At 51.3% G+C, this 24,853-nt stretch overlaps 2 protein-coding genes across 2 annotated transcripts; one reads left to right on the top strand and one right to left on the bottom strand.

Annotated features, from left to right (window-relative positions):
• Positions 1–351: 351 nt before the first annotated feature.
• ZC3H4 (zinc finger CCCH-type containing 4) lies at positions 352–17,957 on the bottom strand. The gene is made up of 14 exons (XM_029283717.1): positions 17,764–17,957; positions 9,588–9,804; positions 9,114–9,224; positions 8,630–8,846; positions 7,749–7,894; positions 7,569–7,665; positions 7,287–7,426; positions 6,511–6,627; positions 5,126–5,237; positions 4,781–4,890; positions 4,277–4,629; positions 3,810–4,101; positions 3,471–3,708; positions 352–2,647 (listed from the first exon to the last, which is right to left on the bottom strand). The coding sequence occupies exons 1-14, from the start codon at positions 17,955–17,957 to the stop codon at positions 1,191–1,193; spliced, it is 3,801 nt and encodes a 1,266-aa protein (XP_029139550.1). The 3' UTR covers positions 352–1,190.
• A 507-nt stretch (positions 17,958–18,464) lies between these two features.
• Positions 18,465–23,839, top strand: SAE1 (SUMO1 activating enzyme subunit 1). Its single transcript, XM_015813908.1, has 9 exons — positions 18,465–18,577; positions 18,661–18,785; positions 18,976–19,136; positions 19,442–19,584; positions 19,805–19,904; positions 21,239–21,344; positions 22,601–22,745; positions 23,263–23,329; positions 23,626–23,839. Exons 1-9 carry the CDS (start codon positions 18,465–18,467, stop codon positions 23,725–23,727), a joined length of 1,062 nt encoding a protein of 353 aa, XP_015669394.1. The 3' UTR covers positions 23,728–23,839.
• Positions 23,840–24,853: the final 1,014 nt, after the last annotated feature.

Consider the following 24,853-nt stretch of genomic DNA (forward strand, 5'->3'; position numbering starts at 1 on the left):
GTGCTTTTAACTCCAAAACAGCTGACCAAGAGAGGGCAGGGGGAGAGACGAAGCAGCCTTTTGAAGACAAACAAGTGCAACTTACTTCTCTGCATTTGAGAAGAGACCAAATCCATCAATTACAAGTACTGGAAAGACAGAAACAGGCGGGGGGGGGGGGGTTCCAGCTCTGTTCAGCAATTCTGGATAGACCAAATTTGTGGGGCTACTCTTGGTTGTTACAAAAAGGGCCCTTCATCCACAGCAACCTCCCCCCCCCAACTGCCTAGTCTGGTTTTTAAGGGAACGGGCTCTGCGCCAGGGTTTTCTGGGATGTCAGAAGGCTACGGCTGCCCTGCATAGAAGATCGTGGAAACAAATGCTTCTTTGCGGGAATGACAAACCTCTCATTTCTGAACACCGGGGGGGTTCCATTTGCTTTTTAGAGGAGTGCAGGAGACATACAAGCAAATTAGTGTTATTAATAATTTAATTTCAATACTACAAACTCTGTTTTGGTGGAAGGCATCACTTCTTCAAGAGGCCACCCACCAGAGACCGAAACAGCCTGTTATAGCCTGGCTGCATCATATCCGAATCCGGCAACCCAAGAAAACGGCAGAAGGATATTTAAAACAAAATTCAATAGAGTTACAAAAATAATTCATCATGGTTACTTCTCCATAATAATTTTTGCTGTGCTAGATTCTTTTTTAAAAAAGGCTATGATACACATATATTGTTACAGTTTAGAAACAAAGATAGATATATTCTACAGATCAGCATGGCTGACAGCTTCACCCCTTCATAGGGCACGCTAAGAAACTGACATATCCTTTCATCCTCCATTCGACAGACAATAAATACCTGAAGAGGAGAAGCAGGGGGGGATGGAGACATGGCCCAGCCACTGTGCAAAGGAGGAGGGAAGGGCTGGCAGAACCAGCCAGAGCAGGTTTGAAGACACTGAAGGATTCCGAGTGGACCTCAGATCAATCCGCAACGGAAGCCAACGCAGGGGCCATGACACAATACTGCCTGGGGTGGCTCAGGACCCCTGTGACTTTCCTACACGGTCGCTTGGAGATTACACTCAGCAAAGCTCAAAAAGATGGAGGTACACAGTCAATGGCAATTCATGGAATTTTTAAAAAGTGAAGAACACTGCTGCTGCTTTCGGACACAAGGCTGCACGTACAAGTCTTTTAATACTACTGGCAGAACGGGGAGGCCGTCGGGTCGAAGCCTTTAAAAACGTCCTTCAGAGAGCCCGCATCCTGCAGCTCCCCTTCCTGGGCAGGGCTGTTCCCTGCAAAAGGGCTGCCTGCCCCAGACTTGGCCGCCTGTTTCACCAGGCCATACACGGGTGGCACTGGGAGATGGTGGACGCCAGGCTGAGTGACAGCTGTCTCTGCAGCAGGCGCAGTGGAAACAGGAGCAGAGGGGGCCGCCTTGGGCCGTGGCCGATTATAGCTGTTGTAGCGGTCACTCGCGGGCTCTGGGCTGGGCTTCTCGGCTTCCAGCTGGTCCAAAGCTGACCGGCGCACAAACAGCGGCTCCTTTCCTCTGTTGCCACCGCCGCCTTTGCTGCCTTCGCCGCTCTTGGTGGCTGGACTTCCTTCGCCGGCAGAATCAGCCGACTTGCAGCCGGGGCTTGGGGTCCTCGGGTCGTAAAGGCTGATCCCGCTCAGGACGCTGCTTTGGCCAGGGCCCCTGCTCAACCCTCCTGCGGTCAGCAGCCTGGGATCATAAGGGGCTATGCTGGCTGCAGCCTCTGCACCCCCTCCTAGCGGGGAGCTGATTTCTGCTTGCTCTGTGGTCCCCGAGGATCCTGGCTCGGGAGCCTTGGGCAAGCGGGGGTCCACGGGCACCTTCCGCGTGCGGGGGTCGCTTGGCTTGTCACTCTGCCCAGGACTGCCTGCTGCGTTGACGGTCTTTAATATCCTGGATAGCAGCTCAAAATCCGGAAGGCTGGAGCCGGGACCGGCAGAGGGTTCTGGCTGGGACCCAGCCCGCTGCCTGGGGTCAGAGAGGCTGGAGTTCTGAGGTCGGTTCAGGCGTGGATCGAGGGCAGGCTGGGCCTGGAGAGCAGCTGGGACAGGAACTGACTCCTGCTTAGGAACAGGTAGGGGGATCAAGTCTTCGGGGCTCCAGAGCACCATGCGTGCAAAACTGGGCATGAGCAGGACCACGTCTTTCTTGATGTGGCTGAACTGCTGCAACTGGCAGCGAGGGTCCCTCAGCGAGTGGTTCGGCAGGGTGTCCAGAGGGATAGTGACCGGTTTGTCCCGCAGGGCCCTCTCTCCTTCTTCTTCCTCTGGGACAGGAACAGCCTTCTGGCTGATCGAAGGGCTCGAATGGAGAACTTCTGCTGCTTTGGGGGCAGAGGCTGCGACGTGCCGTGCCCGCCGTGGATCGGTGGGCCCGGCATCTCCGGTTCCAGAAGACTCCAGGTTTCGAGAAAGCCTGGGGTCACGCAGAAGGCGAGGATCGGCTGGCCGGCTCTTCTGAAGGCGAGGATCACTCCTGCCTGAGGCAGGAATGGCGTTTCCAGAAGGGTCTTCGTGGGGTCTGCTGGAGCTCTGCTGCCGTAGAGTCTTCAGGATGGAGCTGACGCTGCTGCTGCCTCCATCATCCTCATCACTGGAATACCAGTTGCCAGGATCACCTGGTAGAGGGGGTGGTGGTGAGCCCATACTGGCTATCTCAGAAGCCTCTTCAAGAAGCAACCAAGAATAATTTCAAAGCCACAACATTTTAAAGAGGAACCTCATTCATGGAAAGTCACTGAACTGGGCAAAAAGATTTCTGCAGACTGACTAAGTTGCAGAAAAGAACAACTGCTGTAAAATTGCTCTCTCTCAGCCAACAGTTGCCTTGATCTCCCCTGGCAATGCTGCAATGGGGGAGGGGGGAGGGGGAGGGACTCTGCTGATGGACCTTTCCTTAACCCAAGTGGGACTCATTTCCCGCTTTTCCTCCAGCAGCTCAAGTCAGCTGTTTCTTGGCACCTGCTTCATTTACTTCCCATGACAGCAACCTGTGAGCGTGACTGGCCCAAAGTCACCCTATTTTTCCAAGCTGGAGATGGACCTGCAGTTTCTCCAATCCTCATCCAGCTGCTTAGCTAGCAGACCACACTGGCTCTCCCACTGTCCACAGGTGCTGTTTCACAGGGATGGGAGTTGGGGAGCAAGCCCAAAGGAGCGCTCTCCCACGAAGGTCTGTCCCTACACTTTCAGTAGGAAAAATCAAGGCCAGCTTTCTACAGTCCCTGTGGTGGTTGAGTAAACCACCACACTCAGGCAGTGTACTATGCACACCCTGCCCATGACCCTGCCAGAATGGTGGCTGCTCCTGGATGCTGCTGCCAACCTGTCCCCCTGTGGGCTTCCAGGCCCCACCAGCACATCAAAGAACATGCCCAACATGGAGCAGGCTGGGCTTCCCCTCGCAGAGCTCACCCACCCGTCCCCCCTCTCGGCCCTTGCCTTCCTCGTGGTCTCGGTCCTGCTTGCAGCTCTCTGCCTGCCGGCGAGCCCTCTCCTCTTCCTGCTGCTTCTGCTGGATGCGAAGGTAGAGAGCCCTCTGGGTGGAAGGCAGGAAGTCTGGGATGCCGCTGGAGGGCTTTTGCAGCCTTGGGATGCCTCCATCGCAGAAGGAATCTGGCTCCAGGGAAGGGTCGGGGAAGAGCCCTTCCCCAGGAAGCTCCTCATAGCCCGGGTAGCCCTCTATGGGGGGGGGAGAGCAGTGAGAGCACTGGAACAGAAGGCAGCCACTCAGCCCGCCCCCTGCCCCAATGCCAGGCATACAAAGCCGCCCAGCCCAACTTGAGACTTGCCTGGGCCAGCCATGAGGCTGGGATCCATCTCCAGACCTTCCGGGTGCAGGTAGAAGTTGTCATAGAAGTCCTGTGTTGGGGGGCCGGGGGGCATCTCCTCAGGCCCAAAGGGCATCATGGGGGGTCCAGGGCCCAACGGAGGGCCAGGGTTCATCCCTGGGCCCATTGGCATATCAGGGCAGATGTCCGGACATAGGTCCGGAAGCATGTCAGGGGGCATGTCGGGAGGCAGCTCTGGATGCCCAGGCCCGGGGAACCGAGGTGGGGATGGACCAGGGTGCCTAGAGGAAAAGAGAAGTGGGATCAGGCACCTCTGAATGCCGGCAGGCTCTATCTCACTTCCCCAGGAAATCCAGGCATCTTGGACCTGCCCTCCACAAGGGCAGGGACTGGGCTACACCAACTGTGGCGGAAGCCCCCTCCTCTTTCTCTTTGGCCCTCTGCATCCCCTCTTACCTCACCCCCAGCTTCTCCGCCAGCTGCCCTGTAGGCCTCACGACAATCTCAAAGAGGGAAGGGATCTTCTTGTACAAGTCCTGCTGAAGCTGCTGAGGTGAGAGTGGCTCGTGGATTGGAAGAGGCATCTGCGGTGGCCCTGGTGGGGGAAGAGGCGGGGGCGGGGCAGGGGGACCTCCGGGCATGGGGCGGCTATTAGGGGAAGTTGGAGCTGGGGGCCCTGGGGGACGTGGGGGAGTGGGCAGCAATCCCACCCCAGGAGGTGGCTTGGGCAATGGGTTGATGCCCTGTTTCTTCAACTCCTCCACTTCTTTCTCATCCTCTGCTCCGGCTTCTGCATCATCAGCCAACATCTAAGAGGCAAGGCAAGGGCTGGGGGTCAGTTTCTCCAGTCGCATCTCCCACCGTGCTGAAGTGGAGCCCTCCTGGCTACGAAAACTCCAGGGGCCGTCTGAGGCCTCTCTGCAGAGCGGCCAAATCTTGGTGCTCATTTGGTCCCTTTACCTTATCCAGGAGTTCCCGAGTTTCATCGGTGAGTGGTTCGTGCGAGAACATGCAGTCGTCTCCGTTAATGCAGTTCCCAGTGGTGTGAAATAGTTTGCAAGGGAAGTCCCGTGCCAGGTGTTGAGGAAAGCAAAAAAAAAAAAAAAAAGCCACAGGAACCCACTAGCGTTAGGAGACCCAAGATTTCACAACTCTTGCTTCTACAAAGTTCCCCTTTGGGGGAAAAAGCCGGCCTGCAGCCTGCAGCGAGCCAGTCCCCTGAGTAAGGAGAGGCAGATCAGGGGACCCAAAACCTCCCAAAACCCTGTCCTAAAAATGCTGGACGAAAGTGATTGGAAAGGATATCATGCATGTAGGGACAATTCTCCGCCCTGGCACAGTAACCAGTGATGTAAAACTTGCAGAGTTCCCTCTTCTTTGGTAGCTCAATATCATGGCTAAAGTTGCAGTGTTCCCCCTGGCAGGAAAAACACAAAAAGCACACCGCTTAGCCACAGACACAACAGAACATCACCAGCTGACTGGATGCAAAACATCTCACCCTGATCTCCGGGAGAAGGGCTGGTGGTCACAGCCACAGCAATCAAAGGCCAGTCCTAGAATCCTGCCCCCACCCTGCTGGGTGAGCCTGGCCCACGATTAATTCCATCCCTTCACAACTGGGAATGAACAAATACAACTGCAGCTTCAAGGAAAGTACCACTTTGTGGGAGAACATGCACAGAACAAGAGACAGGATAACAAAGACCTCCAAGTCTGTTGTTGTTGTTGTCATTAAATTAAAATGTCCCAATGAAGTGGGGGGGGAGAGTCCCCTCACCTCTGCAGTGGAGCCTTAATGGCAGGGATCTTGCAGAGATTAAGGCATATGCCTCCGTAGGGCAGAGAGGAGCTACTTGGCCTGGAGCAGGCAAATGAGAACACCGATGATGGAAAATCATGGCTGCTGTCTTTTCGGGCGTCCTTCACTGTTTCTTTAAGGGCATGTGAATTATTCTGATAACCTCAGATCTCTAAGTCTTTAAGTAAACATGGGGCTAACCATCGTCGAGAGGATTCACTGCACAAAGGACTAAGTGAAAAGAGCTAAGCAGGAACTTTTCGAACACTGGGACTACAAGAATAAATTGGGGGGGGGGCTGGTGGCACTGATGCACATGAAAAAAAGGCATTCTGGCGCTCCTAGCCCACGCCTCCCCCTTCTGCCACAGAAGGAAACGGAGCCGGCGGCTTCTCCGCTCCTGGGCAGCCCAGACTCCTGTTCTAAGGCACCTGCAGGGAGTCCTCGACTTACAACCATTTATTCAGTGACCATTTGAAGTTACAACAGCACTGAAGAAAAGTGACTTATGACCATTTTTTATACTTATGACTGCTGCAACGTCCCCATGGTCATGTGATCAGAATTTGGACGCTTGGGAACCGGTATGTATTTATGATGGCTGCAGTGTCCCGGGATCACTCCAACCTTCTCACCAGCAAAGTGAATGGGGAAGCCAGAGTCACTTAACTGTGTTATTAGCTAAACAACTGAAGTGATTTACTTAACAACTGTGGCAAAAAAGGTCATAAAAGGGGGGTGCGACTCCCTTAACTGTCTCGCTTAGCAGCAGAAATTTTGGGTTCAACTGTGGTCGTTAAGCCGAGGACTACCAAATTGGGCACCTACATCGCTGATCCTGATCACTGGTCAAAGCACAATAAATGAGCTGGAACCGAGCTGCACCTACCCAAGTGCATCTTCCTTCCACAAAATACTTGCAGACAACTTTTCCTTTCTTATCTGACTGCTGGTGAGATTTCTCATGATCGTTCCGCCTGTAATTCCCACAGCTACCACCTCCATCCTGTACGGATCACAAGAAAAATATTCATTTGACTGATTTATATATCAATGTTAGGCAGACTTTTGTGAAAAAAATTAAAACAATTTGTAAGAAAGAATAGTGGCAAGAATAAAAGCCAGATAAAATTAATTTGGTATCCTAGTTTCTAGGTGAATAAAAGATATTTTGCTGGTTTTGTAGGAAAAGCATGCCAAAGCTGGTGTGCCACAAGGAAAAAAGCTCCCACTTGGGTCATCCAATCTTTTGCAGCTGCATTTCACAGTGAGATTCATGCAACCCTTGAGTTCTCTTGAATAGCCCCAGCTGCCAAGGTGTTCAGGATTTAAATGAATTCAAGAGCTTAAGGATTTAGATGTGGACCTGAGTCCACTGCCTTACACTCAGTCCAGAGCCAACGAGAATGGAGGATCCGGAGCTTCGCGCTATTTTCTGTATTACCAATTTCCTGATTCGTCTGCATTGAACAGCCCAGCTCTATCCGTCCTGGAAAGGGTCCCACTGAGGCACCAGTCCTAGCAGGTGGGAGATGCTTGGCCTCACCTGGGCCTCCCAGGGAGTGCACTCCCATGCTGCCTGGAGTCAACTGCCACTTCTTGGCCTCCACCCTACCTCAAGCCCGTTAGACCCAAAGCAAGCGAGGGGCCTCCTAGGCCACTTACCCCCAGGTCATCTTCATAGTAGTCGTCCTCCTCATTGAGCCCCCCCGCTTTGCCTAGGCCTGATCTGCCACGATGACCTCGTCCACGGCTCATCCCCTTGCCTCGTCCCCTGGAGCCACGGCCTCGGCCACGGCCCATGCCTGTAACAAGACCAGTCAAGTCGATTCTGCAGCCCAGCCATGGAAAGCCCCGCCCCGTCGTCTGCTTGGCAGAGGCCTTGGGCAGCCGAGGCTCCAAAGGGAGGAAAGGAGGGTTTCACTTTTTCTCCCTCCACCCATATACCTCTCCCCCTTCCTTCTTTGCTTCTGCGGTAGTGGTTCAGCTCTTTGGAATAATCATCGTAGTCTTCCTCCCCCATGGGCTCCTCTCCTTCGCAGAACTGCCAGGCAGACAGAGGGGAAATTAGCCAAAAGGGACCGTGGCAGGAAGCCAGGCTGAGCAAGGACAGATCTCAATGTTCACCTCCATCTCCTCGTCGTAAATTTCTTCCCCCTCCTCCTCCTCAGGATGCTCTCCCCTTCCCCTGCCTCGGTTGCTCCTGCCCATGCCTCGTCCTCTCATTCCACCTCTTCCGCGTCCACGGTAACCTCGGCCTCGACCACGGCCACCTGTTGACACAAACCAGAGAAGGTGCCAAACCGATCAGACTCCAGCATTTGCATATACACTAAACTATACCGGTTTTGTTTGATTTACCTGGTTTAGTGTGGTGTGGGAACTGAGCCAATAAGGTTTGCTGTGAGAAAAAGAAGCAACTCAGGGCAATACTCTTAACTGGGACCACTGTTTAGGGGGAAAAGCACAAAGCCATTTGATATCTCTTCCCATTTGTTGTCTCTTTTGAGAAACTACAACGTTTTTATGCAATGCCATACATTAGCCTCTACAAACCAATGGAGATACCAGGTATGCCTGCATGCTGACTTTCTAAAATTCAGCTCCCAATTCAAAGAAACCCAGAAAGAAAAGGCATTAACTTTAAAATGTTGTATTACCAGGAGCTGAGTGCCCTTTTGGAACCAGAGTCAATTGGGTCTTGGATAGGTTACATGCAAACGGGGACAGACACCCTCAATAGGGAGAGCTGCACAGTTCCTCGCTGCTGAGGAAAGGAAGCAGAACCAGAATGTTCTGTCTCCATTCTGTTTGACACTCCAGAGCAAAAAATCAGTAACTGCTGTGTCATTTAAAAAGGCAGCACACACTCCCCACGGACAGCTACGGACAACCACGTTTTCAGGAGAGGCCTGGGTTGTTGTTGTTTTGTTTGGTTGTCTGGTTGCCTAGTGGCCAGCACCTGCCTCGCTCGCTCAGTGTCTGGGCTGAAGGAAAAACAAGCGTACCTCGGCCTCTGTGCGTCCCCTCCTTTGCTCTCCGGTACTGGTTCAGCTCCTTTGCAAAGTCATCATACTCTTCTTTCCCCATGTCCTCCTCCTCCTCCGCCTCGTAGTCACAGTAGCCCTCGTTCTCATATTCTTCGTAGGGGGGGTAGCTCTTGTTCTCCATTTTAGGATACCCCTTCTTTGGGGCACTGTGAGATGATGAGTACTGCTGATGGGACTGAAGGCAAACACACAAATGGTTATGGTTGAACAAAAGAGAGGACACAAGTGGAACTAGACCTCCAAAAGAAGAAGTGGCTCTCAACCCATTTTACTCTGTAAAGCATCACTTTTACACAAGGAGCAGAAGCAAACAACGTTGATTTGCTGCCATCCAAACAGCATCCAAACATCTCGACTGCTAATCTACTGGACATCTGACAGGCTAATCTTCCTCGGGGCTCCCACCCTTAGGCCACCCCTATGGATGACCCTCAGCACTCACAGAGGAGTAGAGGGGGCTGTACTCCCGGTACTTCCGGTGCCCCTTTTCGTTTGGGCTGAAGTCAGAATCCTCACTGTAGTCGGAGAAGTCTTCGCTGGAAGAGGCGTGGCGCTGCGAGGAAGGAGAAGCTGTTGACTCCCAACCAGACGCTGACGTTCCCCCCTCCCCCCCCCGTGAGTGCTTATCCCACAATTCTGGCCAAAGCCTGGAAGACGGCCGGGTCAGCCCCACGCAAGTGGTCCTCCACCTTCCTGGTGGGAATTCAGTATCTTCCGAGATGCAGGATTTGACTACTTTGGGACCGTCAGGCCCCGGGCAGAGGAAACGGGGCCCGGAAACAGGGCCACCCCCTAACTGACCAACAATTCTGGTTTTGCGAGGGGTGCAGAAAGGCAGCCTGCGCTCTGTTGCCCCCGACAGACTGGGGGAGGGGGAAGCAGGTTAGCCTCTCAAGGCTCCTCTCCCGTTACTCACTTTGTGTTTTGATTTTCTTTTCTTTTTCGATCTCCGCTTCTCCTTCTCTCTCTCTTTCCGACGCTTCCTTTTCCTCCGGTGCATCTTTTCTTCCTCTGAGTCGCTGTGGTGCTTCTCGTTTTTTTCCTTCCTGCTCTTCTCATGGGTCTCTGAAGCACCGTTGGGCTCCTCACCCCCGTCGTCTTCCAACTCTCCTTCTTCCAACTCACCATCCTCCCTGAAAAGGTGGAACAGCAAAATCAACGACTGGAAGTAGCAGGAAAAAGAGCAACGGCAGGTTCCAAAACTGAAAATCACACGAATTACAAAATATTCCTATATGTTTTTCAAAAATCCCTCTGGGCAATTCAGTGATTTAAAAAAAAAAGGAAAAAAAAGTCTAACCTGTTAGCCAAAATAGATCCTTGTAGTATTTTCCGGCAAGAGAACAGAAACCTACTTACAAACACATGATGGTTTATCAATTGCACTATAATTTATATACGTCCGTTAGATAAGATGCCATTGATAATTCAGTCAATTGTGGCAAACGATAAATCAGTGTGAATCTGCTAGTTATAAACATCAGACTTCTCTTCTCCAAAAGCAGAACTATAAAACTCTTTCAGCCTCGGGTGATTTTGTGAGCTAAAGCTCCAGACACGGAGGCTGTAAAATGAGGCATCATCCAATTTCTACTTTCTTTCTACCACAGAGCCTCTCTCTGAAGATCAGGAACCCAAAGGCCCGAAGAAGACTGCAAGCGTCTTCAAAGCATATGTTCTTCACCCACTGCTCAGTCAGACCACAGGGTTCACTTGAGGAGGAGGAGGATACGGGAACGGCCAATCGCTGAGCAACCGATTCAAAAATTCACGATAGCTGTATTATGCTTCTGCCTTCAGGGGTAAGATGAAAGAAGCTCCTACATAACTGCTGACAAGGAGAATTTAGTGCTGGATTTCCAAGGCCTTTCTTTGGTTCATAAGATCTTATTATAATAATGATATATTAAGATTTATAAGATTGTCAAATCAAAAGGCAGCATAGTCATCCTAATAATACACAACCAAACAGCACAATGTGAAAATAAACAAAGAATTCCAACCAATCAGCCAGCCATCATCAATCAATCAAATGGAACCACAAAACACTCAGGCCTGTCTGAAAATCCAAGTTTTCAAAGCTTTTCTAAAGGGCAGCAAAGTTGAGGCAAAACAAATCTCAGGGGGTTGCAGAGGCAGGAGGGAGACAGAGAGTCCTTTCAATAGAATTTAGTCTGGGGTTATTGCATAGGGCTGCAGCCTTAAATGCACACAGCTGGAAAAAAAATGGATGACTTCAACTCTACCTGTGCAATCATTTACCCAGATATTATTATCTTATGAAGGCTAAACCCTCCATCTTACTGACAGCTATCAAAACCAGTTCACTTTCCCCCGCTTGCGGTCTCAGAGCAGGGAGAAAAAATGTTACATGTACTATGCCCCCCATGTACAGGGTTTTTTCCATGACTTCTACCATTGTGTATGTGTGGGGATATCTCTAGTTTCAGCCTTTTTATTTAAAATTTACTGCTCGTTTCTTTTTTGCTTGCCACTACTGTAATGTTAAAATCTCATGCCCAAAATTTTTTAGCCTGCCACAGACACAATTGATACCTTTGTTACGATTATGGCACAGATATATATATTTGCAGAGGCAACTGTCAATCATCAATGAACAACCCTATCCCATTTGGCAGGAAAAAAGTGCAAGACAGCCAAATTAACCCCATGTAATTGATCAGTGTATGGAATTCAGTGGTGCACAAAAAAGGAGTAAGTGAAACTTACAAATAAAATGCAATTACTGTAATAGATACATATTTAAACTCATTAAAACAATGGGACATCAGCTACTTATGATGATTAATTTAAGGCCTAGTTCTTTGAATGTAGTTACTGAAGTTATAATTAAGTCTGGATACAAGCCAACATCTGTTCAGTTATGGAGTTAGGAATTAAGAGGGTTTAGATAAATATTTATTTTGGTCAATTACCAGATAATTAGGGGAGCTTAAACCCAATACACCTGGAAAACATTTATAGGGCAAAGGGAACATGGGTGGGTTGGGATCATGGTGATGATCATCATCATCATCATTTATATGCCACTAAATTCCCAGTGACAGAACATATTTATAAATGACTTGGATGAGGGACTAGAAAGTACAATTATTGAATCTGGGATAAAACATGGAGCAAGCACCCTAAAAGGGGTACCAAGAAGCAGGTGGATCTCAACAAGCTGGAATATTCAGCTAAGACAAGTAAGATGAATTTCAACAGGACAAATGCAAAACCCTACATTTGGATAGGAAAAATCAAGGGCTTAAGGAGAGGAAGGGCTAAACCATATTGGTAGAAGCACATAAAAGGATCCGGGTGTCTTGATGGGTCACATGAGCCAAGAGTTCCAGAAAAGCTGGAATAAATCGACAAATAGTGGCAAGCTGGGCTGCACTGACCAATGTAGAAGATCGAGTCAGCCTTAGTCTGTGCTAGTCAGACTGCATTTAGAATATGTGTGCCCAGTTCTGGGCATTGGATTTTAGAAAGGATACCAATAACTGGGGGATGTCCGGAGGTGAGCGATCAATAGGATAAGGGGGAAATCCTGCTAGGAGCAGCTGGAGGCACTGGGTATGCTTAGCCCGGAAAGACTGCGAAGAAACACAATGACCGCCTTCAAGTGTCAGACGGGCTGCTCTTCTGGGAGATGGACAGGAAATCCCAGGTCTCAGCTCTAAGGCCGAAGATTTTAATTGGCATTTAGGAAAAACTTCCTAATGGTAAAAAGAGAGCGACTGCTTCAGGAGAGGAGGGTTCTCCTACACGCATAGTCTGTAAACTCTCCCAGTTTGGGAAAAACGTTGCTCTAGTCCTTTTCAACAGAAATGACCTTTGCCAGGCAGGAAGGGACCTGCTGCTGTAGGAGGGGCAGAATCTGGGGGCGGAGTTAAAAGAAGAATCAGTCTAGAATCCCTACAAAGCCACAAGTTGACCACGTCCAACTCTGTGCAACCCACTTGAATTCCGTGGATTCTTCTCTAATTCCGAATGGGTTAGGGTGAGTTGAGAAGACTCCTGTTTGTAGGCTGTTTAGCTTAACTGGACCTTCCCGTATAGACCTGATCTTTCCTGCCTGACACCTGCATAGTCACAAAGGCCATCAGGTACGGCCTATGGAACTCTGAAGCATCCCTGGGAGTTGGCCATCCAGCCCTTGCTAATATGCATCCAATATGAACTGCTTCACAATCGTTCTGAAACAGAATTAATTAACCACAACATATTGAGTAACAGCAACTGGCAATGCAATAAACAAGTTTACAAACAATGGATTTGAACAACATACAAAGCACAACAAACTAAACTTTGGCTTAGCATGATGAGTGAGCCTAATCCTTTTTTTTCAATAAAATCTGGTTATAAACTTTTTTTTTAGTTTATAAACTAGTTTCCAGTATTCTAAAATAGGAAAGCCCCAATTTCACAAACTAAAGAAATGCCAGTACAGATGCTGATATCTTCTATACTACATGCCAGCAAATTTGCAGGAAACTACAGGTACTACGGTATCTATATACAAAAGAAGTTAAGACCTTTCTTTCTGCAATTATTGACTTATCAATATCCAAATGAAAAAAGCAAAACTTAAGATCTCTCTGGTCTTGAGGTATGTTTATGCCTCAGTCCATCTTAGCTCTTTCCTTTCACCTGTTTTGTCCCTTTGGGGCCCTTAAATTTTTCCTCAAAGACCTTGTCAATTGTTGCAGGAATTCTGTTCTCAACCCAACTTCTTCATCTCTATATTTTCTGCTGCTAAGCCCACCATGAGTCTTTCATCTCAAACTGAGAAAGGATTAAAGCAAGAAATGAACTCCAGAATTATTCACAGACCACAATGAGCACCCTAAGTGTGCACTTAGGATTTCATGGCCAAACCAGAATTAGACCAGGTGATACAATTTTATCAGGTTGAATTGTTCAGTTCTTGAAAAGAACAGAACCCCTTTCCAGGAAATGAATGTTTTGGCAAGACAGCAGAGAAAAGATGACCCGAGTCTCAAGGCTCTCAGGCCTGGCCTCTGCCACTTATTGTCGGGTGGAAGAGCAGCCTGTCTAGGCGTGCCTTTTTTCTCCCTTCCCTTCCATCCTCTCTGATTTTTGGAAACCGTCTGGACAAGTCTCTGCATTTTTCTGTGCAAGATTTTTGGGAAGCAGTTTGCCACTGCCTCCCTTCCTAGGGCTGAGAAAAAGTAAATGGCCCAAGGTCACCCAGCTGGCTTTGTGCCCATGGCAGGATTAGAACTCACGGTCTCACCACAATACCAAACTAGCTCTCAAATGCATGCCTACTCAGATATTCTGCATTTACTGGGACTGCTCCCAAATATGGGACTTTAACATTGTCAAGTGCTGGGTCTTAAGACTGCAATGTCAAAGCAAAAGTAATCCCAGAAGATCTAACACATGTTGGCTTACAGCTGTGTGGCAAGCTACTAACTACAATTCTGAGTAAAATTATTATTACTGAAAAGTGTACGATTCTGCCACCTCCAACTTGCCAAACACTTTCGCCCTGGCTACAGAGCAAAGCAACATGGTTGCCATGAAGTTATGGTGTTTTCACAGGATAAAGCTGGTATTAGGGGAATTGCTAGTCTAGTGGCTCGCCCACCATGGGACTACATTTGCCCACCTCAGCAGAATGCTCCTTTCAGGTAGGCTACTGCCTCACAGTCAACCTGTGTGAGCTCACGGATCACATGACTGGAGCCAGCCAGCAGCCCAGCTTGGAATTCTCCTCCCAGGTCTGGACCAGACATCCCCCCCCCTCCTGTCACTAATTCAGGCAGTTTTCACAATACTGGCTGCACCACATATCGCATAATTCAGGGCAAGGAACAGTGCCTGGTTGTTGGAGGACCATGGAAGCCTTGGCAGAACCTCAAAGGAGAAGTGGGATAACTGAATGTGCAGGGAAACTGTATGGTCCAGGCACCAAGATGGGAGCTGGGAAAGGGAAGGAAGGACTCAACAATCACAAGGCTTGAAGAGAGCATAAGGCAGAGCTGAAGGGGAGAACACCGAAGATGAGAAGGACAAGGAGAGAGGCAGCGATATCACTGGCACTATGATTACAATTCTATCGTTTGAATACACTGAGCGCTTCTGTGCCGGAAACAAATTCCTTGTGTGTCTAATCACACTTGGCCAAATGAAGTATCTCGATTCCTAAGAAAAAACTACAGACTAGATTCCCTATGACAGAACTTCATGCTGTGGCTTAGTTCCAACAGGAAAAAAAATATGGAAGGGTCAATAAGTTATTTACTATTAGTGCCAAAAGTACATACCTAAGCAGGTTTATTCTAGCTTTGGGCTGAAAACTAGACTGAAATAACTTTTCAAATTGTTTTCTTTTAAAGCTGGTTGTCTCTGCAGCCGCCTAGTGGCCCTGAAGAAGAAAGCTGTGGAAACCCTCCCCAGCCAGCCTGATTCACAGATCTTCTGGTAGGATTGCCCTGCAACCCGTTGCCACAAAATGGAGGCGGTGCTTCTCTTTCAAAGCACCCAGGAGGACCAGAGAAGCGCCAGCTCAAGCCAGGGAGGCTGCTGAGCCACGCTCTCAAAGCCACTGCTGGTGCTGGCACCAGGAACATTAACTGTGGGGATTTCTCCATAAAGGAAGATGGGAGCAATACAACTACAGCACCAGAGTTCCTAGCCTGCTTTGAACTGAACTACAAAACTAGGGCAGACCATAGAGTTGCAGCCACACAAAAAGCAACACTCACAGCCAGTAATATTTTAAAAACATTATTGTGAATGGACGAAGTAGATTTTTACCTGCTGTGCTAAAAGTGCACTTTACTCAATAGGTAAAAGCATACATTTGGGATTACATGCAAGATGACTTTTATGAAACTCACTGAAAAACTGAGCACCTGGAAAAAAAAGGAAAGGCCGCGTCTACCAAAAAGAAGCCCCAAATCCCCTTGCCTGTGGCTAAGCACCACTGAAATAAGCACAACTGCTCAGCCTGACTATTTTCTACCGATTTCAATCAGAGCCAATTCGCCTAATCAATTCCATATCACAGCAGAGCTTCAAGAGAGACTAACTTGACTTTGGATTTTTACTTCCTTGGTGGAGCCAGGAACGCTGTTGCCTTTAAGGGAGAATTTCAAAGGCAGGGTCGCACACTATGACACTGGGATGGTTAATTTTGCTTTCTTTTCCTTACAATTGAGGACATCCCTACCTCCAAGACCAAATATGGTATACACTTCACTCGCCCTTCTTTGCAACTCTCCACTGCAGCTGTTACCCCCGGGAGAACTGCAATTATTGAAGCCATTCAATGCCAAGCTATCTCCGGCCTGCTGGCAAACACAATGCCTGAGTGAAGAGGCCAGAAAACTAAAGGTGCTGTGTTTGTATAGAATTCGGCCGACTCACAAGATTCACCATTGAACCAATTCTTCCCAAAGGGGCACGTGCCAAATTCAACAGGGTTCTCTTAGAGCAGAAGACAAGTCAGGAGATGCCACTTCAAAACAGCAGCGGAGTGGGAATTTGCCTGCTGGCCCAGCTCACCCCCCCCTAACCCTGGAATCTCCCAATCCTGAATTTTCCCACTTTTTTTCTCTCTGCAAAACTACTGGTATCTAGGGCAAAACAAAGCTTTGTAGAGCATTGACCATCGACACTTGCATGTTTGGAGTGTATCAAACTACTGGGCAAAGGATCAGAATTTACAGGGTACAACAATATATGAATTTTTGGTATGCTATTCTGTGTATTTCTATGCAAACTGCCAGCCCCATTTTATATCAACTATCAATCTCCATTGAAAACTGAAGCCAAATGGCAGCTTTCGGCAGCTCTTCCCTGCCTCACTCTCTTGGATCCAAGCTTCCTATGAAATAACCAGGCAAAAGTCAACTGGGTTATGGAAATTTCTAAAAGGTTGATTGAAAGCGGAAGTAAAATGGTCAAATGTTTCATATGTTATAGCGAGCTGTTACAAATATTGAAATGTGTCCTTTGAGAAAATGTATATTTGTTGCTTCATAAAATAAAGTATGCGAGTGAAGTCTACTTCATCCCAAGCTACAAACATTGGTCAAATTAACTACCCCTATTTTGGCCATCAGGTTTTAGGACCAGAAAGGAAATGTTATGCTTGCCAAGAACACCTGATTGACCCTGGTGTGAATTCAATGACAACCACATTAAAGAGGCAGAAATTACAAAGAACTATGCAGGTAATGGCTTAATGGTGCATTAGTACTGTATGTTAACTTTTAAAAATGCCCAACTTATTTCCTTGTTTTGTAAATTTAGGTTTTCTAGTACATGAGTACAACACTAACTTGGTAGGCAAATGAAGAGGAACAAATAAGGCAACACTATTTTAGATGAACCAAAGAGTGGCTTCCTCCCCAATCAGAAAAAAGAAAATAGTGTGCCAGGGGACAGGGTGATGCCCTTGATTGGCAAGGAAACTACCAGACCAGGGGCCGGTTCTGGAGAAGACCCGGGCTCGGGGCTTCTCGACCCGATGGGCAGGGCACGGAGCAGCCGGGCTTCCTTGATCTCGTGTGGGGAAAAGCGTGGACTGTTCACGGTGTGTGGTTAACAAACGGGCCACAACAGGGGCGCTCAGGTGCTTGTACTGTACACGGCCACGCTCGCGGGGGGGGCAGCGGGGGGGCGGGAGGCAGCGTGTGGTGACGGGGGGGGGGAAACTCTGTGATTGTCGCACTTCGCGGCTGCTTACAGTTTTCCTTCGGGCTCAGCCGGGCCACGCAGCGGAGGCGGACTCGGCCCACCGGCGGCGCCCGGGCGGCACCCGCATCGCGGCGGGCTCGGGCTTTTTAACCCGACCGAAGCGAACTCCGGCTCCGGCGGGGTCGCCCCCGCCGAGAGGGACCCCCCTGGCCGGCGCGGCGGGAGAGGAAGGAATGGCGGCCAGGCGGGGAAACAGGCCGCGGAGGCTGCGGCTGCCACGACCGCCGGCCCGGCTCCCCCCGGCGCGGGTGGGGGCTCCCTCCCCGCCCCCCGCCCCCCCGCCCCCCCGCGAGACCCAGAGAAAAGAGAGGAGAGAGAGAGAAGAGAGAGAGAGAGAGAGGCGGGTACTGGACCTTTCGTCCGGGCCGGGCCCGTGGAGGAGGAGGAGGTGTTGTTGCAGCGGCCGGGCGCCAGCGCCGCCGAGGCCCGGGCTGCCGAGAGGGCCGTGCAGGAGCAGGGGGTTGGCGGCGGCGGCGGCCGGAGAGGGGGCCGGGGGGCTGGCGTGGGGGCTGCTGGGCGGAGGCACGCTGGGGCTCTCCACCGCCATGGGGGGGCCGGGCCGGGGGGGAGGGCGGGCGCGACGGGGGCACGGGGCACAGTCACTGTACGGGCGGGCCTGGCGCCGCGCTCGCTCGCTCGGTCGCTCGCTCGTGGGCTCGCTGGCCGGCAGGCAGGCAGGCAGGCAGGCAGGCGGCGGCGGCGGCAGAGGCAGAGGCGGTAGGCTGGCTCCGAGGCTGCACCACACAAAATGGCGCCGGCCCGCCTGAGAGGAGGGAGAGAGAGCGAGAGAGAGCGACGCCCGAGCCAGCCAGCCAGCCAGGCGCGGCGCGCGCGGCCACACCCGACCCGACCCGAGGCAGCGAGCGCGGGGGCAGGGCCGACGGCGGAAACGCCCGAGCGGTGCCGGAAATTGCCGGACGCGCCCGAGCGGCCGCGTCACCGTCGAAGGCGGGCGCGGCGTGGCTCCTCGCCAGGCCACGCCCCTCGCCGCCATTCGTAGAAGCCGGCCGGGCGGGAAGGGAGGAAGGCGGCGAGGGGCGGCTGCGCGGGCGCCATGGTGGAGGAGAAGGAGCGGCCCGGCGGCCGCGGCAGCGGCGGGATCAGCGAGGAGGAGGCGGCGCAGTACGACCGGCAGATCCGCCTCTGGGGGCTGGAGGCGCAGAAGCGGTAGCGCGGGGCGGGCCGGGGCGCGGGCGGGGCCGGGGCCGGGCGGGGGTCGCCCCTGATGCGCGTCTCTCTTCGCCCCGCAGGCTGCGCGCCTCTCGGGCGCTGGTGGCCGGGCTGCGCGGTCTGGGCGCGGAGGTGGCCAAGAACCTGGCGCTGGCGGGCGTGAAGGCGCTGACGCTGCTCGACCACCGCCAGGTGGGTCCGGAGGGCCTCCTGCCCAGGGGGCCGCCGGGGAACCGGGAAGGACGGCCGAGTGAGCGGGGAGGGCCGGGGCGCGCGCGGCGGTAAAGCGCCGGTGGAGGGAGCCCGGCGGGCTGGGAAGGGGGCGGCGGGGCGGGAACGTGCGCGGCGGCCCCTGCTCCGACCTGCCGGCTCCTATCGGTAGGTGTCCCTGGAAGACGCGCGCGGCCAGTTCCTGCTTCCCGCCGACTCCCCGGGAAGGAACCGAGCAGAGGCGTCCCTGGGACGCGTCCAGGACCTCAATCCCATGGTTGACGTGAAAGCAGATCCGGAGAACATTGAGCAGAAACCGGAGGAATTCTTTACTCGCTTTGATGTGGTGAGTCCCAGCAGGGACGTAGCAGCCCTGAGGCCTTCCTTCGGCCCGTAAGGGCCCTCTCTGCCCACCGATTCCACCAGCCTGCCAGGGAGCCTCAGAGGTTGGGCTGCCTGCCTGGTTGTGTGAGCAAGTGATGGCTTTCTCTGAGGAAGCCCCCCCGCCCCCCACCCCAGAAATTATCTTCTCTTCAAGGGAAGAGAAGGTAGCTACCAGCTTCGCTAGCTGCCTTGGGCTGGGGTTAATGTTTGCTTGTTTTGGTCACTTGCATAGAGATAAAGTTTCCCCTGGTGTCTTTCATCTTCCAGGTCTGCCTGACATGCTGCACCCAGGAAGTCCTCCTGAAGGTGGACCAAATCTGCAACAAACATGGCATCAAGTTTTTCACTGGTGATGTCTTTGGCTATCATGGCTACATGTTTGCCAACCTGGGTGAACATGAATTTGTTGAGTGAGTTTCTCTTGGCTTGGAATCTGGGGCTGACACCTGTATATGAAGCCAGTGGGGCTGAATGAGATAACTCGCTCAATATCCTGGCCGGGGGGGGGGGGGGCTATGGGTCCAAGTGAAGAAGGGAAATGGCTGTCTTGCAGCTATTCTGTAGGTTAGCTACTGGCTGAAATGAGGGGTGGAAAGTTATATTAACCTCCCTGCTCACTCTGCTTTACAGAGAAAAGGCAAAAGCTACCAAAGCCAGCCAGGAAGGGCAGGGGGGCTCTGATGCAAAGAAAGCCAAGCTGGATGTTGCAGAGACAACCCTGGTGAAGAAGGTGCGTGGGTGAAGTTTGTGGAGTATAGAAGATGAAGTGGGCTTGTTTCAGGAAATCTTGACCATTTGGCTGTTTCTTTCAGAGCCTGTTTTACTTCTGTCTATGGTATAGAAAGTTTTATGCATTTCATGGCCAAGCTATAAACAGACTCCTTATAGCTGAGAATCCCGTCAGGCAAGCTACTCTTATATTGCAGATTTTAAGTCTTTGCTTGGCCTCCCAGCACTTTTGACCTTTCAGGGACCTTAGAAGATCAACTAGTCTAGCCCCCTGCACAGTGCATGATCTAAAACATCTCCAACAGACCCAGCCAACCTTATTTGAAAACCACCTGCAAAGGACAACTCTCCACTTCATGTGGCAGCTTGTTATACTGTTCTGTTCATTCCTCAGCTGGTCATGACTTGCCATTCTAGGAAGGTTGATCTATCAGTCAGACCTGTATTAACACCAAGGAGTGCCTGGACTTAAGGGTTGAAATGGAAAGTGCAAAAATGCACTTGAGTGCATTTGTCCAATTGGGAACCATGGTTTTATGCATTTGGGCTTCTGTGCTGGAGTGAGCTTGGGTCAACATAGAATAGCAGATGAGGTTCCATGAGAAGAATGGAATTGCAGAGTGAATACTCCAGTTAACCTCTAAAAAATTACAAATGGCAGTTGTAGCTCTCAGTGCCCCCCCGCCAAAGAGTTTGAAGACATACCTCCAATGAGGCGCTACCAGCCCCTGGTGGTTTCTGAGGTTCTCTAGTTGAAGCCCCCAAATTTCTGGCCCCATTTTTTTAAAACAATATGTCATCGCTCTGGATTTTAGAAAACTGGTTTCTGTTTAATAGTAGAATGAAAAATATCCAGCAGGATCTTCTACTGGTTATTTGGATACCTTTATTCTACTGAATGCTTGGTGATCTTGTATTTCAACTGTGGGACCCAAGGAGGGAGCACCCGTACATCTGCATCTGCATTCATCCATTCCTATTTGCTAGAAAGGGCCAGGGTTCTGCCCTGAGGAGGGGCCGCCACTGCCCCATCTCTTTCTGGCAGATGAGGCCTTCTTGGCAACTTCCAGAATACTCCCTTCACTTTATAACTTGCCCTTCATTGGAGCTGCCAGTGAACAAGTTGTCCACCTGCTTGAAAGAGCAAATGATGCAGAAAGTTGGACAAGTACAGTAAAGCAGAGTTAAAATCTTAACTCCTGGATCCTGGTGCATCTCCATAGTTCTACTAGCTCCCTGCAGTTTCTGGGAAGGTACCTGTGGAAAGCATCTTGCAGGTTAAGTGAAGCGATTTGAATGCCTCTGTTGCCTCACTGCCCTTTTTCTTTCCCCCAGCACACTCATTTTTGCCTCCTAAAAGATGCTCTGACTCTCAGCTGGAGCAGCGAAGGGGCCAAAGCAGCCCTGAAGCGGACTGCCCCAGATTACTTCCTGCTGCAAGGTGAGAGATGCAGCTGAGATGGAGGCCTCTGCTGGGATCCGGCCTGGCAATGGGACAGCAGATTAGGAGGCGAGTGTTCCTTCAGGTCATGTGATTCCTGGCCAGAGCAGACAATGGAGGAGTCTCCAGCTGATGGGCATGTGAGCTCCTTGTGGTCCAAGGGAGAAGCGGACGTGAGCTGAAGCAAAGAGCCCTGGGAATTGGCCCTAGAACAGGCCAGGCATTCATGGAAAGCTCAACGGCCCCTCCCTCCTCTCCGGAGATGGAGATGGAGGGGTGCACTTTGCAAGGTGTGGGGCCCGGCTTTAGAAGGTGGACTGCCCCAGTTTCCCTCCCCTGGCAGCTGGAACCTAAAACCTCAGGTATACCCAAAACTTGGTTCAGTTGGCCAGAAAAGATTCCGAAGCTACCCAGATTAAACTGGTGCTTTGTTTCCTAATCTCGCCATGGGCATTTTGGTTTGGAAAGGCAGCAGTCTCCTCTCTTACTTGGTTAAATGAGAAAACAAATTATGTGCCTTTTTAAAAAGGTTTTTTTTATCCCGACTTAATATTTGTATAAGTATCTCAAAGCATTAAACATATCTAATACTTCTCCCTCCTATTTCCCCAGAACAACAATCCTGTGAGGTGGGTTGGGCTGAGAGAGAGTGACTGGCCCAAAGTCACACAGCTGGCTTTCATGCTTTCACTAGCACTGATGATGTTATTTAGTTTGATCCTGAAATGTCTGCAAGAAAACAGCCTCAAGGGACCCCTCATTTCAATACTAACCTACACATTTTCTCCTTTATTGATGGCTTCCTTGCCTAAGGCAGAACTTGAACTAGCAACCTCCTGGTTTTCTAGCCTGGTGCCTTAATCACTAGACCAAACTGGCTTTTCGCTCCGGTTTCTCTTTGTTCTTCAGTCACAGCAGTTTGTTGTGATCTGCAGGTCCTCTTTCAGAGGGGGGAGGATCATTGTTTGTGGTGTTTTGCGTCACCCCTTTGGGGAAGAAGAATGTCAGAAGGGGTCAGGATAGGAGACATGCTTTCGTGTATATGCTGTAGATTGACTCCATGAGCATGGAGATGGTCTGGATGGACTGTGGATCATGGCACGGTGCGGTCACTGCCCTTTGACTTACTAGCAGTGGTTCTCAACAGTCAAGGGGAGCAGAGATGAGCGGCCCCAAATAAGGGGGGAGCTGGGTGTGGTGCCAGGCATGCTGTAGGTCTTGTAAAACAGACTATTTGTCGTCTCTTCCTCTTGCAGTGCTTTTCAAGTTCCGGATACAAAAGGGGCGAGACCCTTCCCCACAGAGTTATCTGGAGGATGCAGAGGCACTCCGCCAGATGCGCTTGGATGTGCTGGCCTCTTTGGATGTTGGAACTGACCTGATTGCTGATGACTTTGCCAGGCAGGGCCCTCCGTTCTACCTTTGACCAGATTAGGGGGCTAGCCTTGCCGCGGGTCTTCAGCCCCCCCCCCCCGCCCCCCAGCTTGGGACCAAAGAGCAGTGGATGGACATCCCGGAGAAAAACTGGCTCAGGATGCTGTGTGCCAGCCACCAAGCAGTTCCCCTTGGTGGGGCCCAGCAGCCAATGGATGGCGATGGTGGTGCTGGCCTCAATTTCCTCTTTAAGCCTTCTCTGAGATGGATGATGACTGGGGGGGGGGGTCTTAGAGGGAAGAAGGTGGCCATGGCAGCTTTGTTTCTGGAACGAGGTTCTGCTTTAGTGGCAGGGGAAATCCCTCCCCCCTCTCTGCTCACCTGCCTTCATTAGTAGGCCAGGAGGGGGCAGCTGTTGGGGGGTACCTGCCTCATCTGCGCATCCAGTGCAGCAGGAGTTTAGATGATGGCTCAAGTACTCTTCCCTGCAAGCAACAAGCTTTGTGCCCCTGCCTGACTTTTCCTTGTTTGCTGTTATCCACAGCTGCTTCTCAGAAATGGCTCCTGTTTGTGCTGTAGTTGGAGGGGTGCTGAGCCAGGAGGCTGTCAAGGTAGGTTCTTTGCCTCCCCCCCTGAAGGGAGCAGAGCATGGCATCTTTCCTGGGAAAGGCATCTCCCAAACCAAGGCTTTGTTTGCCTGCTGCTTCACAAAGGCACACACACACACACACCCCAGCTTGGAGATGGGATGGACTGAAACCCTGGTGAAGTAAGCCCTTCTGCTCTGCAGAGCTTTCTAGCGAGAGGCGCGGAGGGTCTTCGCTGGCAGACAGGCAGGCACAAAGGGTGGGGAGTCCTGCTGCCTCCAGGCCTATCTTATACTGCCTATACTTTATCTTATTTCTAGGCTCTCTCACAACGGGACCCTCCCCTCAACAATTTCTTCTTCTTCAATGGCATAAAGGGCAGTGGGGTAGTAGAGTGCCTGGCCCCCAACCTCCCATCCTGAACTATGTGAACTTGGGAGATGGGTCTTCAGTTATGGATTCCCTTCCTGAACAGTCATCCCTCATAATGCCTTTTCCCAACTTAGCCCAAATAAAAACTTCTTTGGTTACCAAGTCTTTCTGGCAATGATTTCCCCACAATATCCCTTTAAACAGTGGGGGTGGGGGGAGAGAGAGCAGGGGCCGCCAGCCTTGGAGAAGAAGGTCCTGCTGTAGAAGAGACGATGCCTCTGAGTGGAGCCCCCAGGCTCAGCCTGACTTGCAAGAGAGTGGGGCAGGACAGTCTCCAGGGCAGCTGCTGGCCTGTCACTAGCCAGCCTTTAGCTCTCTGGAGCAATGCGGTGTCCAAGGCCCCCTTGGGAAGGAAAGAACTAACTGGGGCTTGGACGGGGGAGCTCTGGTTCCACGTTAAAAGAGAAGGGCAGCTTCCTGGAAGGGGTCTGTCTTTGCTGGGCCACAGAGAGGGGCTGAGCTGTGCCTGACTTCCGTCTCCCGCTCTTGGAGGGGCCAGAGTCTGTCTTGGCAAGGACAGTGGCCTCTTGCAGTCCTTCTCCCACAAGCCTCGTGGGGGAGGATGCCGGAGGGGTCCCATGCCCTTTGGCACCTCCTCGGCCTACATTGCTCCGTAGGATAAAAGAGGCTGGTACCATTTCTGCTTTCATCCGGTTTTATTGAAAAGGAAATATACAAAAAAATTTCCACCTCTTCACAAGATACAGACAACCAAACCTTCAGGTAGGTACAGGCAGCACCCAATTGTATTCTATGTACAAGCATGAAGACTGTCTATATACACACAGCAGCAGCTGCAACAATGTGCAGGTTTTCTTCCTCTCACCCCACCCCCACCACATATCTACATACACATCCAGTCTCTTTTTACAGTGGACATTGTAGGCTGCCCCTCTAGAGTCGAGGTGGCAAGTGCAATTCTCTTCTCCCCCAACCCGCACGTACAGGCTCAGTGAAAAATATTCACATAGTGCTAACTTGTCTCACCCCTACCCATCTGTGCAGCTCCCCATAAGGCACTGCTGGGCTGGGCGCAAAAGGGTGCCATGGCGCTCGGCAACTCAGTGCAGGGCGTTGTTTGCCCACCGCAATGGGCTCTAGGCCGGCTGCTTGCGG

This window comes from Protobothrops mucrosquamatus, unplaced genomic scaffold (assembly GCF_001527695.2).
Source record: "Protobothrops mucrosquamatus isolate PMUCROS unplaced genomic scaffold, P.Mucros_1.0 scaffold201, whole genome shotgun sequence".
NCBI lineage: Eukaryota > Metazoa > Chordata > Lepidosauria > Squamata > Viperidae > Protobothrops > Protobothrops mucrosquamatus.